We start from the raw sequence: 16,628 nt of genomic DNA, 5'->3' as shown, positions 1-16,628 counted from the left end.
TGAAATTTCTACGGTGTTAATAAAGCCGCGTTAACATATGAGGTTATTTTGCTCAGAGCCTTTTTCAGTGCACTGCCGGTTTCACAACAAGGTTCTCACGTTAAAGACGACCCTGTTCACCACCGGACATTGAGCAAACGACCGGATCTCCTATGAAGAGAACCTCTAAGTGCTAGCAGGTCTCGAACCGGGATCTTTGCGAGAGAGTCCAATACACTAACCACTTAGCTAATCTCTTCCCTGTAATGGAGTTGGAAAGTAACAGTTTGCTGTCTTTAAGTTTCTATGGAACAAATGGTATTTGGTATAAAGCTTGCAATTACAAATGACAATTGCGAAAGGTTAATGATTTCGGAGTATCAAAGTCAATAGTAGGGGCGAGCACAATCTTCCTTTACAAGGACATTCTCAACCAAATTTGGAGCTCTTTAGATCAAGCAAACTCATTAAACCATTTTCTCATCATAAGTCACCATCGTAGTTGCAATAGATCATTTAGTAGTCCTAGCGAGAACTCTATAACTTCTAGTTGATATTAAACTGAAACAGAGAATCCAACGCAAGCCATTTCAACCCAAGAGGAACAAACAGAAACTAAAGTTAAGTAAATGTAGAAGGCAGTAATCCACGGAAGAAAGATGGAACTAACTGAGGAAGTAGCTGAAGATATAACAAGGAGACAAGGCCGCTATAACAAGTAACATAACGTGGGTTCTATGATGATTGCGAACTACCTATCAACGGACACAATGGAAAACAGCAGAAATTCTTACATAAACGCAAGAGTCGAAAGTATACAAAAAAGTAAACGAAGTCAAACAAGGGTATATGATAACCTGTGAATGTTAGGAAAATGAATATGTATGTACCTTTAATGGTTCCTTGTTTTTGAATTTTTCTGACTTTTCTGGTGTGACTTCTTGTTTCTGTGAATGATAGTTAGTAATTATTGAATTTGTAGCAGTGGATGTAGGAATCCATATCAATAGATATAGGAATCAATATCCTAGTCAAGTACCTTAAGAGGATCGTTATCTTTTGATTTCTCTGCTGTGACTTCTTGTATCTGGGAAGGTATTTGGCAATTAGTATAAATGTAATAATTTTAATCTCTAAATGTAAGGAAAATGAAATACAGATTGTTGTGTACCTTCCACGGTTCCTTGTCTTGTTGTTTCTCTGGTGAGAGCTCATGATTCTGAGAGAAATTTGTAATTAGTGAAATGTGGTAATTAGTGAATATGTGCATATGAAAATATGGAAGGAAAGAATGTCTGGTTTTCACCTGATTAATAAACATAAAATCAGAAGCTGGATTCTGATTATTTATGAAAGATGCGAACATTACGACGTTAACCGAATTATGAAAAATACTTTTGTTTTTAATTATTGTATTTCCCAAACCCAATTTTTTACTTTTAAAGAGAATATTTTTTATACTGTAAACGAATTTTTTGAACCTCAATGACCAACTTTAAACATCACAAAATGTCACTGCCGTGTGTTTAGTGAAAATGAATAATATACTGAGAGTAATATACTAATAGTATAATATACTGTGAGTATACCTTCAAAGGTACCTCGAATTTTTATTTCTCTGGAGAGGTTTCTCGTTTCTGTGAATATTATTTCGAAATTAGTGAATGTGTGGTGAATGTATAGGTATCAATGTATGAAAAACAAGTATATAATGAGGGAGTACGTTTAAAGTTTCCTTATCTTTAGGTTTCTCTTGTGTAAACACTTCTTTCTGTGGATGTATTTTTTGATAATTTGTGCAAACCTATTGCAAAAGTAGCTGAATAATGAAATAAGTGAATTGAAAATAATTGCTTTTAGATGTTTACCTCTAAAGGTTGCTTGTTTTTTGATTTTTCTGGTGATATATCTCGTTTCTGTAAATGTATATGATAATCATGAGTATGTACCGACTGTATACATAAATATGGAGAAAGTGGTTATCTAGTGAGGTTGTACCTTCAAAAATTCCTTCACATCTTGTTCCTCTGGAGTGATCTCTCGTTTCTGTGAATAATTTGTACTAATTAGAGATATGAAGTGGATGTGTACCCGTGAATGTAGTGAAAATTGATACGTGAATTTATACCTTCAAAGTTTCGTTGTCTTTAGATTTCTCTGTTAAGACTTCATCTTTCTGTGAATGGTAATTGGCAATTAATGTAAACTATTGAATGTCAAATTTTGAAAAAGGATTGTTTTGTAATTGTTTACCTTCAAAGGCACCTTGTCTTTGAGAATTTCTGATGTGACCTCCTGTTTCTGTAAATGACATGTATGAATTAATGAAAATGTTATGAATCTTGTATCGGTGGATATAGAGAAAATGACCCAAATAGAGAGATACCTTTGAAGATTCCTTGTTACTTGGTGACCGCGGCGAACCTTCTTGTTTCTGCGGAATGACATTTGGCCATTAATGAAAATGTAGTGAATAAATGCGTAACTGTGAGTATAGTGAAAAATGAAACCAAGTTGTAGTGTACCTTCAAAGGTTCCTTGTCTTTAGGTTTCTCTAGCGTGATTTCTTGTTTCTGTTAATAGTTTTATTATTAATTAATTAATCTAATAAGTTTAATATATTGGAGAAAAAGTATATCAAGTTGTAGAGTACCTTCCAGGGTTCTGTGTCTTTAGGTTTCTCAATCGCGTCTTCTTGTTTCTGTGAAGGTATTAAAAAAAATTGAAACATTCTGATAACATGGTTGGATGAACAACGCTTTAAAATATCAATGATTTCATCCATAAGAATTTTCAACATTTATCGTGTGCAAAACCAACTTGTTTTCTTCGCACGATCCTGATTAAATTTCTGATGGATAAAATCTGAATCCGGTGAGAATGAGAAAACAAGCATCCTATGACGGACGAAATCTTTATTGCAGAACTGTAGTGGCAAAAAACTGTAAAAATTAATTTTTGGGGGGTATTTACCTTCATAGGTTCTTTGTCTTTAGGTTTTTCTGGTATGGCCTCTTGATTCTGAGAATAGGATTTGCTAAGTTGTGAAAATGTATTGAAAGTGCAGATAACAGTATACACATTATAATAAATTTCTTGTAGATGGTTACCTTAAAAGGTTCCTTGTCTTTTAGATTTTCTGTGTCCTCTTGTGTCTGTGAAATTTCGTCATTAGTGAATATTTAGTAAATGAGAATATGTATATGAATAGGGAAAATTGATATCAATTGGGCTTTACCTTCAGAGCTTCATTTTCTTTATGTTTTTCTGGTATGACTTGTTTCTGTAAATGGCATTGGGTAATAAATAAAAATTTAGAGAATGTGTACCAGATTTAGTGTAAGTGAATACTACATTAAAGTGTACCTTCAAAGTTTCTTTTTCTTCTGAATTTTCTCGCGCGAATTCTTCTTTCTGCGAATGATGTTTTGAATTATTGTAGCGCATAAGTAGGCTATGTATAAAAATGAATATCGCGAGGATATGTTACCTTAAATGGGACCTTCTCTTCAGGTTTCTCTGAAGTGAATTCTTCATTCTGTGAATATTGCCTTGTAATTAATAAGTGTAATGAGTCAGTTAAAAAATATCTGGTATTTTTATTGAAATTGTTACTCTAAATTTTACATACGATTTACCCATAGAGATGTATATATTTTTTTGTGAAATAGCGTCTAGATGTTATCTAACTTCTCGCCAATATAACATTGATATATGTAAATCAATTATTTCCTCACACCGCATAGGCGGTAGAGAGGAATTATTCGATAAAATGATGAATAAACTGATTTTACCTTCAAATGTTCCTTATCATTGGGTTTCTCGGGTGTTACTTCTTGTTTCTGTGAATGGTGTTAGTAATTAGAGAATTTGTTGATCAAATTTGTCTGCAAACTTGTGAAAACCAAATATATGTTTACCTTCAAAGTTTCCTTTTCTTTACATTTTACTGGTGTAAATTCTTCTTTCTGTGAATGGTATTTGGTAATTGTTATTTAATTTATTTAATTTATTTAATTATTTAATTAATATTTCCAATTAATATTAATGTATAATACAAAAGTATTTGAGTTTTTTACCTCAGCCAAGTACATTTAATTATGTTAGTGAAAATATGGCGGTAAGCGTGGCGTAATGTTCGAATGGATAAAGTGGCTTGTCTTTAGTACCTGTAGATTGTCATCCTATTTCATGCAATTTGGGGTAATTAGTAACAATTGTGAGTGTTGGAGGTAATATATATTATTTGCCTTCCTTAAAGAATTAAGTAGGCAGTTTCTTATGTGTTTTCTATAAGCGAGACGCTGCAAGAACTCCTTGCTAAAGGTTTTTTTGACAGAGTGATAAGAGAGGTGAAGGGAATATTTCTTACTGCCTTCCGCCTCCCTGGTGTGGTTTAGCTGCGTCACATACACCAAAACATTATTCACCTACCACTTATACATGTCTTACAGACTAGTGGCACGTGCGGACAACCGTGTGGGGAGAAGGAAATTTTGGCGACTATGTTCTGCTAGAAGTAAGTTCTCCCTTGTAGCCTAGCACATCTTTTTCGCTTCGAACTCAACTTCTGGGGTCGGAAGCGCATACTTTACGATTAAGCAGAAAAAAAAAGAAGAAGAATAATGCCAATTACAGTCATTATTTTTTTATTTTTGCCAAGCTTTCGACCTAGAAACTAAGTTATCTTAAGGGCTGTGAAACATATTTTACAGTAGAGTTAAAATGTATATAAATTTGTATAAAATTTGTTCGGGGAAAAAAAACCTTATGCTATTATTTTATAATTATTAATAAAAAAAAAGGAAAGTTTGGCAATAATAAAAAAATAATGACTGAAATTGGCAAAATATATCTTCCTTTTGGATTAATGAATCAGTTACCAAAAACAATGAGCAATAGTTACTATTAATACTTTTTCGAACAAATAAAAAGTAGCTATACGCGGGATCCGAACTGTTGATATCCCAATTACAAAGTCACGTTTTTAAATCACTAAACCAACACCCGTCCCAGTTAGTCTTTAATTTACCTCAATACAAATGTAACAGAAGATCTGTCGAAAATGTGGAAGGGTATTCCATTTTCTCTTATTTAATTCAGTTTTCCATTTGTACTTCCACTGTACCAAGTTTAGAATGCAGAAAGAAACCAGAAAGATTTTTTGGAGGGGAGTAAGGGAAAGAACGGGGCATTTAAATTACGTGAACAGGTTCAATTAATCAACTGTTGAGGCACGTGTTAAATGTAGTTTGCAAAAAGTAAATTGTAAATTGCATATCTTGGTCAAAATATGGATACGCCAATACTTCTGAACCGCTATCTGAACTCCGGAAAAATGTTCCCTCTTTACAGATAACATTGCCTATCACAGGAAGGATGAGAGGCTGCTTGCATGAGAAAGAATAAGAAAAGCCAGTTGGAATAACGAAGGGCTTCCACTAGCTAGCTTTGCATTCTCTGACTGACCTAATCCTTTTACTTTACCCATATTATACAAGGAGTTTATTTACAAGGATTCTTGAGTGCAGGGTCTCAGGTTTCTCTGATGTGACTTCTTGATTGTATCGATAGTATTTCAGTTAGAGAAAAAATTGAGAGCGACTCTAATTCAGAAATTCTCTACTGTTACTGCGGAAACAATTTTATCGCAAGCGATAATTACAACAGTTAAAAGTGAATTATTCGATTTTACAGCTGTCAAGAATTCTTATTTTCTAACGTGGTCTAAATAACATGTTTGGAATAAATCTAGTCTAATGTACCTTTAGTCCATTTCTGTCTGTGAATATTTTGTAATTAGTGAATATATTGATTGAATTATTAGCTAAGGCAATATTTAGTATTTCAACGTTGAAAGAGCTACTGCTGGCTTTAATGGTTAAAATACGTATTAAATTGTAAGCACAATTTTTATTTTTTCTCGAAACTTCCTGCCTAACCAACATAGTAGGTGATATGAATAAAAATGAGAATATGAGTAAATGAATCATGCTTAACAAATTCAAATATAATATAATTAAATCCAAGTAAAAGAACTTCTCGATCACAGGTGAATAGAACTAAGAGAAAGTGGCGCAGAATGCCTGCCTCAATCGCCAATCTGTAAAGAACCAAAATACTTGCCAAATAATCAAACACTGGGTGACGATGTCTTGATGTGGCATTTTGAACATTTACACAGAACCATGAAACAAAATTAAGGTATTTCCATAAAATTTGCTCTCTTTGCTTTAACTATTATATGGACAATAAGTTGTTATTTCACAAAAGTAACAAAAAAAACAACGCTAATTTGAGTTTTAAGTTTTCATATAATTTGGAATTAGGATCATCTCCAACGGTATTTTGACCCTTCGTTAACATAGACTTGAACATAGCTTCAGTGCGAGCAGAAAACAAGACCGCTGTTGAGTACTATACTACGAACATGTACTTAAAAAGTACTTATGTAAGTACTTGTTAAAAATAATTATGTTGTACATTCTTTTGTAAATAAAAATTAATATCATTCGAGTTCTTACTTCTTAAGAAATGAATTTTATCTAATATTACCAAGCGCCGAAGTATACACCAAAATGTTTTTTTAAAAAATCACTGACGGGTGAGAGAGAGATTCTTGTAATTAACCTCTCCAAATAGATTGAGTAAATATGTTTCTTTAACTTATTAAAGGAAATTCTCCCATGCTCAATCTCGCTAGTATATTCATTTTGATTCATATCAACCATGTGTATTACAAGTAAAAATGTAGTGAAATGTTTTTCAGAACGCGGTATTTACCTTTAGAAGTTCCTTTTCAGTAGGTTTTTCTTGTTTGATTTCTTCTTGCTGTGAATGGTATTTTTGTGATTAGCAAATTTATTGAGTAAGTTAGAGTTTATATCTGAGTTTAATTAATAGAGTAATTTTCTCTTACTCAGATGTTGCTAGAAGCAGAAATTAATTTATCTGGAGTTCAAGGATATTTTCCCATTGATTTTCTTAGCGAACGACTCTGTGTAATGTTCAATGTGTTTAATCTCTGAAATATTGCAAATTATCATTCCCAAATATGGCGCTGAGTGATGGGCTTCCCGATTACTTACCTTGTTCATGTTTTGCATATGTTTTTCATGTAATCAAAAATAAAAGTTTGCATGCTTAATTTTGGAATGGCAAAATGTTATAGTTTAAGAAGTCTCTTTTTCTTTAAAATCACACGAATCTAAACAAAATTAGTCAATGTGCTGTTCTGTAGCTATAAATAAATCTCTTTAAAATTCATTGATTTTTTTTCCTACTATGGCAGAAAAAATATGCAAAACGACATTATTTTTATAGTTAAAATCTCGTAGGAGTTTTAAGAACACTTCAAACTAAAATTTCTGGTCTCAGTCAGTTCTAATCATTTATTGTTTTTAATATTTTTCAAAAAAGATGTTCCAAGTCTCAGTATGAAACAATAGATTTGGCATGTTATTTATAACCATAAATTATACCGAAATCTATTAATTCTATCATTGTTGGAGACATCCCACAATTTTTGTATTCTCTTACGCGTCTTAACATCTTACGAACAGTAAGAAAGAACACAGTACTACCATATGGTATCAAACTATGGTCATTGGAATATCTCTGTTAGCAGTCCTTTGCTGTAAAACTATCCTTAGCTTGCACTTTCTAGTTTTATCACAATGATCCAAGTATTTATAATTTAAAAAAACAATCTAAAAATAAAAAGAAAGAAATTGACTGACCTTTACAGATTTCCGCCTTACTTTCACTCCCTCCTGTCAACAAAAATTACTACATATAAAAATGATGACACAATTATATTTTTTTAATAAGTGGTCTGTAACAGACCACTATTGTCTAACGGACAGTACGAGTACAATTATTACTAAAAATAATCCTATTCTACTATTTTACTATTCAAAAATGATTTTGTTAGGAGTTAATATTCGAAATATGGGTCATAGTAACTTTCTTTAACTAGTGTGCTTTTGTAAGACAACTATTCCTTCCAAAGTCGGGAGCTATCTTTGAAGAAATAGAACTCTACATCATGCTTTCTACTTCTCCCTATTTGGAACATTTAATGTAGTGCTAGGTATTGGCTGTAAGATGGCAGAGTCAGAATATTGAATGACTCAAAACGTTTGACATAATGTAGGTTTTTTTTTTAACCAGAAAGCGAATTTTTCAACCAAAATAGAATAAACATGTGAAATGGAGAGTTCTATTATAATTTTACGAGAATGGAACCTCCATAAATAATGGACTCATAGTTTACCGTGGCACAGGCATTTTTCTTAAATATTTTTATTTAGGAATGATATAGCTGGTTTTCTGTATCGCTCGGATTGTCGAAATAATTCCAAAATTCATAGAAAGTATTTATACGTTTGAAGAAGAATTTCACAAATACTAGTCCACTTTCACAAGTTGGGAGCTTGAGTGATGAGGTATGTTTCATTGGTACCGCAGCCATTGTTGTATGGGCTATTCGCAGGTGGCGATTAGTGATTTAGAGAGACCTGTCTAATTCACCTAAAAGTTTTCTCGTGATGGTTAAAACATCTACCTTTACAGCTCCAGCAGAAGTGCTGAAATACGTAGCTTTCTTTTCTGACTCTTATCACTGTCCCTAATTTGTATCTATTTGTATTTTGAATCTAGATTCATCTCAGTAATGCATTTAAATCAGTAATATATTCACAGGCTGATTTATGCAAAACTGAATTAAATTAAAAGAAGTACCGAATAAGAAATTTTTACTGAACACACTTTATGCCCACTATAGTGCCGTCGAGAATTAAGAGAAAAAACTAAATATTAACTTTATACTTCTGCGCAAAAAAATAAACCTTACCTCTGCATTAATTTTGAGCTCAGCCTTTTCTTCTTTTTTCTAAATAGAAATGAAACCAGGTTAATAAGGTAAGATAATTTTAGAAGCAAAATAATACATTTATTTTCTTTTTATGATTCTTATCTAAGACAATAATGGCCTTTTTAATTTGATCGGTTTATTGAATTTAAAGAAATGTTTACCTTAAAATATAAACTGATGATTACCAAGATGTTTTAATTAATTTATTTAACGTCTTATAAGTTAATAAAAAAATTAATAATTTAAAACAATAAACAAAAACTCCCAATTATTCTCAATCAAGTATTGTACAAGCCTAGAAGAAGTGGAACTGGTTCTTTCTTACCTGTAATACTTCTTTTTTCTGTTCCACCTTTTGTTCCACCTTTTGTTCCATCTTCTGTTCCACCTTTTGTTCCATCTTCTGTTCCACCTTTTGTTCCATCTTCTGTTCCACCTTTTGTTCCACCTTTTGTTCCATCTTCTGTTCCACCTTTTGTTCTGTCTTCTTTGTCACTTTCTGTTCCACTTTCTTTTCCTCTTTTTGTTCCACCTTTTTTTCTACTTTCTCCACTTTCTGCTCAACCTTTATAACTTTTTCTTCTTCCTGAGAGCAAGAAGTGCAATTTATTCTAATATCAAGTTAAGAAATGAAATGAATATGTATAATTGTGTTGATTTATTTATACATTTTTTTAAAAAACATTTTTGTTTTTAATTATTCTGTAGATGATTGTATGTGAGTTATTCATTAATAGATATAACATAATATGTTATATCTATTTGGCTTCGTGTCTGAAGAAAAAATTACTCAATTTTTATATTATTTTAAATAGACATGGCATCTTAGTAGAAAGTTTAACATGTTATGGCAGCCCAGAAATGTTACGTCCTCACTCGGTTGGAAACGGCGCAAGACCATTAAAAAAAAAATGGCATTGACATAACCTTAAGCAAGCCCATGTATCATTATTTTAAGAAAAAATGGTGTTGGTCAATGAAATGAATCAAACGATTCTATCGACAGACTGAAGTCCTGTCTTTTTGCCAGCAGACCCAAGGAAATCAATAATAAATATACGGAGAGAAAAAACTTAGCAAACAAGAAACACCAAAAGGCAAAGTCCTGTCTACAAGGCATTGTGCAATGTCAACAAGACATTTCTTAAGCATGGGCGGACTGCAAAGACCAACAATCCGTTTTGTCCATCAAAAAGGGAATACTGTATCTACCGTACTCAAAACAATGTAGTTATTTTAAAATTAAATATTTAATTATTTGGTTAATAGTTTACAAGGTCAATTCATATCATTTGCAAAATTCAATAAAAAAAAAAAAGCAAAGAATCAATCGCGCTCTTTTCAGGCGGGACAAACGTCCAACTACCAAATTAAGGTGTCATGGGTAAGTGCGGAAGCGCATATTTTATAATTATCATTTTTTCCAAATAATTAAACGTAGCAAAACGCGGGATTTGAATAGAGGATCTCTCACAAAACAACAAACAACAAAACTACTAAAAGTCTTTCCATTGTTGATGTGTTAAGCTTGTTAAAACTGTCCGGACAGTTGTATAAGGGTTAATCGTCAAAAAGTGCATGAAAAAGCGTAACCTTAAAAAACACCCAACTTTGACAATTTTTTTCTCTTTTTCTACAAAAGATAAAATTCCTAAATTTTCTTTAAAATATAGAGTAAATCCTCCTTTATAACTGTAATTTTTTGCAACAACATAGAATAAATAGATTTCGAGAAAAAAGTTACTGAAACTGAGCAAAAACGGCATTTTCAAAAATTGGTCTTCTTCTTGTTACCTTTTTTGTAAACTGTGTAGCGCCTAAACGCGAGAACCGATTTTCATGATTGGGAGTCATTCGATTCGAAATTTTATTTAGATGTGCCTTTTGGGGGTCTCGACGCTGTATATCAAATGGGAGGAGTTAGCCCTATGAACGAGGTAAAGCCCCCTCCAAAATTATTATTACTAATTACTCTGTAAATCTTGGCCCGATTTTGATCAAATTTGGTAGGATTTAGGGCTCCCCTATGTATCATCAAAGCAACGATCTGCTCTTACACCTGTTAAGGGGAAGTAGAGCAATTGATTCAAATTATCGACGCGTGAACCGATTTTCATGAAAGTAGTGTCATTCAAATTGCAATTTTGTGCAGATTTGCATTCTAAAACTCTCAACGCTGGCCTCATAAGGAGGAGAGTTTGCCCCACGCAAGTAAGGCTCGCTCTAAATCGATTATTACTAATATTTCTATAAGCTTAGTCCAATTTAATAAAATTTAGCACGAAGAAGTGGTTAAAGTTTCCCGACGTGTCTCTAATGAGCCATTATGCTCTTACACCAACTAAAAGGAAGTATTGCAATCGTTCAAATTATTGACGCATGAACCGATTTACGTCAATGAATTGTCATTCAATTCGAAATTTTATTCGGATAAAGCTTTTGTGGTTCTCGACGTTTTCAACATTAGAAACGGGGTTTGCCCCACTTAAGTAAGGCCCGCCACAATAATCAATAACTGCCAAATTTGATAAATTTTGGCAGGAAGAAATTGTTCGAGTTTTACTACGCGTCATTCAAGTGCCATCCTACTCTTGCAGCTGCTAAAGGGAAGTATTGCAATCGTGCGTATTTGAAATTTAATTTCTCTTTGCGTTTTAGGAAAAAGTACTGTAAACGCGCTTTAATTTTTCTTACTCCTCTTGAAAGGAAGTACTGAAATCGCAGTTTAATTTTGTTATTTACGTAAAAATACCTACCGATTTTATTCGAGACATTTTCCTAGAAAATGTTATTTGTGGATTCATTGGGGACCGCAACTCTAAGCATTCTTTTAAAAGATCTCTCGAGTGGTAGGCACGGGTCTGACCTAACACCATATCAGGTTAATTTGTATTGATCATTACAAATGTTAAGAAAATTTATAAGGCAAAAAGGGAAATCTATCCAAAAGGTACAAAAAATCTCCTTAACAAAAACTTACAGTTTTAAAAGTTAAGTATAAGGGTTGATTAAACGCCAAAAGGTACACAAATCAACAAGTACCAATCATTTCATTAATATGTACTTCATTGATATCATTTAAGTTATTTTACTGCATTAACTTTTAATTAATATTTTTTAGAATTTATTAGATGTCACAGACCCTTATGCAGGGCTTTTTCATCTACAAAATATTTGTTCAAGTAGCACATCATTTAACTTAAATTGACTGTAATATCTAGTAATCTAAAACAGGGGTGAGCAATCTTTTTCATCAATGGGCCAATTTAAATTTAAATTTTTTTTGGCGGGCCGCACATAGATTAACTCTTATTAATAATTTACGAAACTTTATTTATAATAAATATTAGAATAAAAAAAAATAAAATTAAAAAAAAAGTAAATATTTCATATACAAATTTTAATGCAAGATAAAAACAAATTCAATTTTAGAAATGCTTGAGGGCCGCGTGTTTCTCATCCTTGATCTAAAATAATCGAACTATTAATCACAGGTTAAAAAGAAAAACATTATATATTTATTTTTTTTATTTACTTTTTAAATAAAACTCGTCGGTGTTTCATTCTTTAAGTAAGGTGATTGTAATTTTATGTAATAATCAAACGGTAAAAATAATAGGTAATCATTAATCTGGGTTAATATTAAACAATATAGATTTTTACAACTACACTCTTAATCTAGGTGTTCCCACATTATTATATGTATGTTATATAGGGAATAAAATTTGGTTAAGATATGCACATTTTTAGTGCAGTTAATTATTAAAGTATTTTACTGCAAGTACTCAATTAAAGGGTCTACATTAAATTTCAACTGAGAAGTGAATAATTTATTTGTTATTAACTGTGTTATTTGTGCCATCACATATTCCTGTTATACGAATTGAACATTCAAATTTTGTTCTAACTTCGTGATTCAAATTTAAATAGCAATAAGTAGTTTAAAATATTTCCTAGCACTTTCTCAAATATTTTAGTGGGATCAGAAGTAAATGTTTAAAGTGCAATTTGTAACCTTTGACTTCCTTATTTTAAGACAATCTACTTTAAAAATTGACTACTGGCCCATCTAAAAGAGTTTTCACGAACTAAACAACTTGATAAACTAACACTGTTGAGTGCTCGTGAACACGTTTACAAAACAAACTCAATTTCTCATACGAAGAGAAAAGGAATCCTGGAAAATGATATACCGTTTGAAAGCCCGTTAGGCAAGAAAACTTTTATAAAAAGTGCCAGCACCTATATCTGATAATGATCACATAAGGGCCTAATGAGTTTTCTTAAAAATTTCGATTACTTTTATTTTTCCAGTATCCGGAGGAAGATTGAGGCTGTTTGGAGAAGAATTTATGCTTCGAAATGGTGTCAATTTTTAGAAAATTTACTTGTCTTTCTAACTGTGTCATCAGAATCGAATTCGTACTAAAACTTTCTGAGTAATAACCTTTTTATTGCAAAAAAAGTATGATTTTAGAAACAAAATTAAAGTGACGTCCCTCTAGAACAGTGGGAAATATGAAGTTGGCCAATAGGTCATTGAACTCCACTTTAGATGTACTACACACAGTGGGCCTATGGAAGTTACTTACTGGTTCACCCTGAATAGTAAGTATTTTGTACAATTTAGAATTCACAAAAATTCTTGTTTTCTTTTTTGTTTTTCTATTGAAAAATGGTAATTTTTATTTTTATTCTCCCTAAACTTCCCTTTCTAATTTCTTTATTTTTTTCGGATTGATAAGTATGTTATTTTTTTACTTAAAGCTGGACCAAATGGGATATTTCACAATAAGTTAAATTTGGAATTGCCCTCTTCTTAGTTATGGAAGGGAATGCAATAACGTAATGTAATAACAGTAACCAATAAATTTTTGTTATCCCACTTCTTACTTTCATGTAACAAGTACTCTGTTTAACCTCACTCTCTTCCACACAGTTCGATTACGTTCTTGGGCTCGAATTTCATTAAATTTGTTAATAAGAGAAACTTATAGCAAAAAATATTAGCTATTCTCCTCGTTGTCCACGCCTCTAGGTTGTTGGAGGTAATGCCCACATAAAATTCATTTTGAGTTTACTTGTTTATATATCTATCTAGAGAGCCACCAAAGACTCTGGAGTTATGCATGACCCAGTTCTTAATATTTGTAAAATGGAAAAAAGGAACTCACCTTCTTTTTTAGTTCTATCTTCTCTTCATTAACCTGCAATAACAATCAATTTTTACAAAAGTTTCTCGCTGTGAACCCCCATATTGAATGAGCTCCGTTCTTATGAAGTTTTTATCAATAATATGTCATTGTCTAACACATTTCCTTTATTTTTTTGTCCACTATTCCTCTATGTAAAAATGTAAACACTTCAATTCATACGGGAGTCATCCAATTTAATTCTAGGGCAAGCAAACAATTTTGATGTCCTTCAATTAATTAATTAAATTCAAAAAGTGATTAGAATCCGTGCTGAGAGAAAAAAGTTATTATTTTTTTAATCTAGTTTAAAACACCACCATAGCTGCTACAGCTAGGTTAAAATCCGAAGGAGGCTGGTCCTGTTTAAACCATCCTTAAATTAAAAAAGAAGCGAAATGAAATTTTGTGCTTGGAGTAAAAATGAGATAAATAACCAGAAAATCCTACTTGAGGCAGGCTATCTCAAGTTTTAAGCAATGTCCATGGAAAATGAAATTTTCCAAGATGATGTGTACGCTATAAATATAATTCGGATGCGAGAAATTTATAAGGAATTTATATCTTCTTAGACCGACAGGGTTCTTTGTAAGTACTAAATTCATGAGACACTTTTATTAATGTGTAATATTATTCTAAATGAAATTGAACTGTGCAGTTTGAATCCTCATAATAGGATGTTTTGTAAAAATATTATAATAACATATTAAATAAATATATTATATCATATAATATATTCAGGATGTTCATTTTAAGACGACTCAAATGCATTTCATGCTTAAACGGTTAATCTGAGCAAAAAATGGTAGAGGAAAAATTTGTTGCCCGTCACCTCTAATTTCAGAATATGCGACTTGATTTTAGATTCCTGCCCGCATACCACTGACCAAAAGTGAGGGTTCGCAGTTGACCCCCATTTTCATATACACAGTTTTAAAGAGTATAAAAAGTTATGAAAGAAACCGGAAACCGCAATTCGATATCTTCAAAATTAAAGGTGCTATGCCATTTCAAAATCTGGTATTTATTAATCATATTTCAATTTTTTAACTCATTAGACACAAAGAGTAGTTGATAACCTCCTGGCTAACCTGGCTTGCGAGACAGAGGAGGCACCTTTGAAGGCACAGTACATGCTTCACAAGTTGAGTAAAGTGCATTATTTGATAAATTAAGGAATAAGTTTGATCCTTTACATGAAAGATATTGATCACTTAAATATGTGGCAGGAGGTTTCCAATTTTTGTGGTAATTAAACGCAACTCTCCCAAAATTACCAAATAATTATTAAACCTTCTTGTTTGTAACAGATGTAAAATTAATTTTTAGCCATTTTGTGTATGCTTGAGAACATCTAAAGCTCTTAACATTTGATTTTTCTTAGAATAATCTCTCGGAAAACTACTTATTTCCCGATATTAAGAAAAATGCTAGCTTTACTGCCTTGGCAATACTTTCAGTAGAAAGGGGATGAAAAAATACATAAAAATGACCTATCGCGGGCTCTTCTTTCTCTTTGATAACAAGTTAAAAAATTGAAATATGATTAATAAATACCAGATTTTGAAGTGGCCTAACACCTTTAATTTTTAAGATATCGAATTGCGGTTTCTGGTTTCTTTCATAACTTTTTATACTCTTTAAAACTGTGTACATGAAAATGGGGGTCAACTGCGAACCCTCACTTTTGGCCGAGCGTCAGCCGCGTATGCGGGCAGGAATCTAAAATCAAGTCACATATTCTGAAACTAGAGGTGACGGGCAACAAATTTTTCCTCTACCATTTTTTGCTGAGATCAATCGTTCAAGCATAAAATGCATTTGAGCCGTCTTAAAATGAACATCCTGTAGTATACAAATATAAATATAAATAAATATATATATAAATATATATATTATATATTTTTTGTAAAGAAACGTTTTGTGTTTGTGTGTGAATTATTTTTTTCAAAGAAAACAAATTGTTCTCAAGATCTATTCATCAATCTTGGACTTAAGAAACCCTGGAAAAAGGAAAATCTCTTTGCATAAGAAAAGTTAAAGCTCTCTTAGTAGCAAAAATAGACTTTAATTGTTAAAACTTGACCATCTTATTTAGGCTATTATCCCGGATTCCTACAGAATAAATTCGTTATCCAAAATTTCAATTAACGGCACGTCCGCTACCATTGGTCAAATTTTACCACGAAACTTAAAAAGGTAGAAGAATAACTCTTAGAAAAGTAAGAGAGTAATTCTTACAGAAGCAAGAAAAATTGATATTCTAGGTCAATCTGGATTTCGGCCGCTACAGAACTGTTATTCCATGTGCACTTCATCAAATATTTTATCTTCCAATACTCACTCTCTTAAACAAAAGCAGTGTTTTCAGTTTCAGCAAAAATTAAAAAACCAGAATTTGTTAGTATTTTCCATTGAACTTTAGTTTTAGTAGCTGAAATGATCTGTCCATATTTATATGTAGGTTGAAGCTAAGAGCATATTAAAGCAGAAACCTAAAGCAAAAATAAATTAATTTAATTTCTTTCTTTTTAAATAAGATTACCTCTTCTTCTTTCTCTTTTACTTTTTCTTTCTGTAAC

The 16,628-nt window shown here is 31.9% G+C and overlaps 1 protein-coding gene across 50 annotated transcripts in view; it reads right to left on the bottom strand.

Moving 5' to 3' along the window:
* Positions 1 to 16,628, bottom strand: part of bt (projectin protein bent) — a 227,451-nt gene that overhangs the window by 173,266 nt on the left and 37,557 nt on the right. For 43 of the 50 annotated variants that reach the window (XM_074134273.1, XM_074134287.1, XM_074134285.1 and 40 more), the window contains exons 1-23: positions 16,592 to 16,615; positions 14,029 to 14,061; positions 9,180 to 9,440; positions 8,834 to 8,872; positions 7,719 to 7,751; positions 6,763 to 6,810; positions 3,900 to 3,947; positions 3,774 to 3,821; positions 3,470 to 3,517; positions 3,346 to 3,393; positions 3,218 to 3,262; positions 3,090 to 3,134; positions 2,953 to 3,000; positions 2,633 to 2,680; positions 2,505 to 2,552; positions 2,366 to 2,413; positions 2,233 to 2,280; positions 2,108 to 2,155; positions 1,978 to 2,025; positions 1,848 to 1,895; positions 1,151 to 1,198; positions 1,019 to 1,066; positions 870 to 926 (exon numbers count right to left, since the gene is read on the bottom strand). In XM_074134273.1, coding sequence (XP_073990374.1) covers positions 870 to 926; positions 1,019 to 1,066; positions 1,151 to 1,198; positions 1,848 to 1,895; positions 1,978 to 2,025; positions 2,108 to 2,155; positions 2,233 to 2,280; positions 2,366 to 2,413; positions 2,505 to 2,552; positions 2,633 to 2,680; positions 2,953 to 3,000; positions 3,090 to 3,134; positions 3,218 to 3,262; positions 3,346 to 3,393; positions 3,470 to 3,517; positions 3,774 to 3,821; positions 3,900 to 3,947; positions 6,763 to 6,810; positions 7,719 to 7,751; positions 8,834 to 8,872; positions 9,180 to 9,314 — 1,074 coding nt within the window. In that variant the 5' untranslated portion in view covers positions 9,315 to 9,440; positions 14,029 to 14,061; positions 16,592 to 16,615. Of the gene's footprint in view, positions 1 to 869; positions 927 to 1,018; positions 1,067 to 1,150; positions 1,199 to 1,847; positions 1,896 to 1,977; positions 2,026 to 2,107; positions 2,156 to 2,232; positions 2,281 to 2,365; positions 2,414 to 2,504; positions 2,553 to 2,632; positions 2,681 to 2,952; positions 3,001 to 3,089; positions 3,135 to 3,217; positions 3,263 to 3,345; positions 3,394 to 3,469; positions 3,518 to 3,773; positions 3,822 to 3,899; positions 3,948 to 6,762; positions 6,811 to 7,718; positions 7,752 to 8,833; positions 8,873 to 9,179; positions 9,441 to 14,028; positions 14,062 to 16,591; positions 16,624 to 16,628 lie in introns of those variants that run through there. The other 7 variants (XM_074134310.1, XM_074134321.1, XM_074134323.1 and 4 more) reach the window with 5 other exon arrangements.

The sequence above is a fragment of the Rhodnius prolixus genome, unplaced genomic scaffold (assembly GCF_049639745.1).
Source record: "Rhodnius prolixus isolate KJV_2025 unplaced genomic scaffold, Rpr scaffold_16, whole genome shotgun sequence".
Taxonomy (NCBI): domain Eukaryota; kingdom Metazoa; phylum Arthropoda; class Insecta; order Hemiptera; family Reduviidae; genus Rhodnius; species Rhodnius prolixus.
The sequence above is the reverse complement of the archived record's forward strand: the minus strand, read 5'-3'. Positions and strand labels throughout refer to the sequence as shown.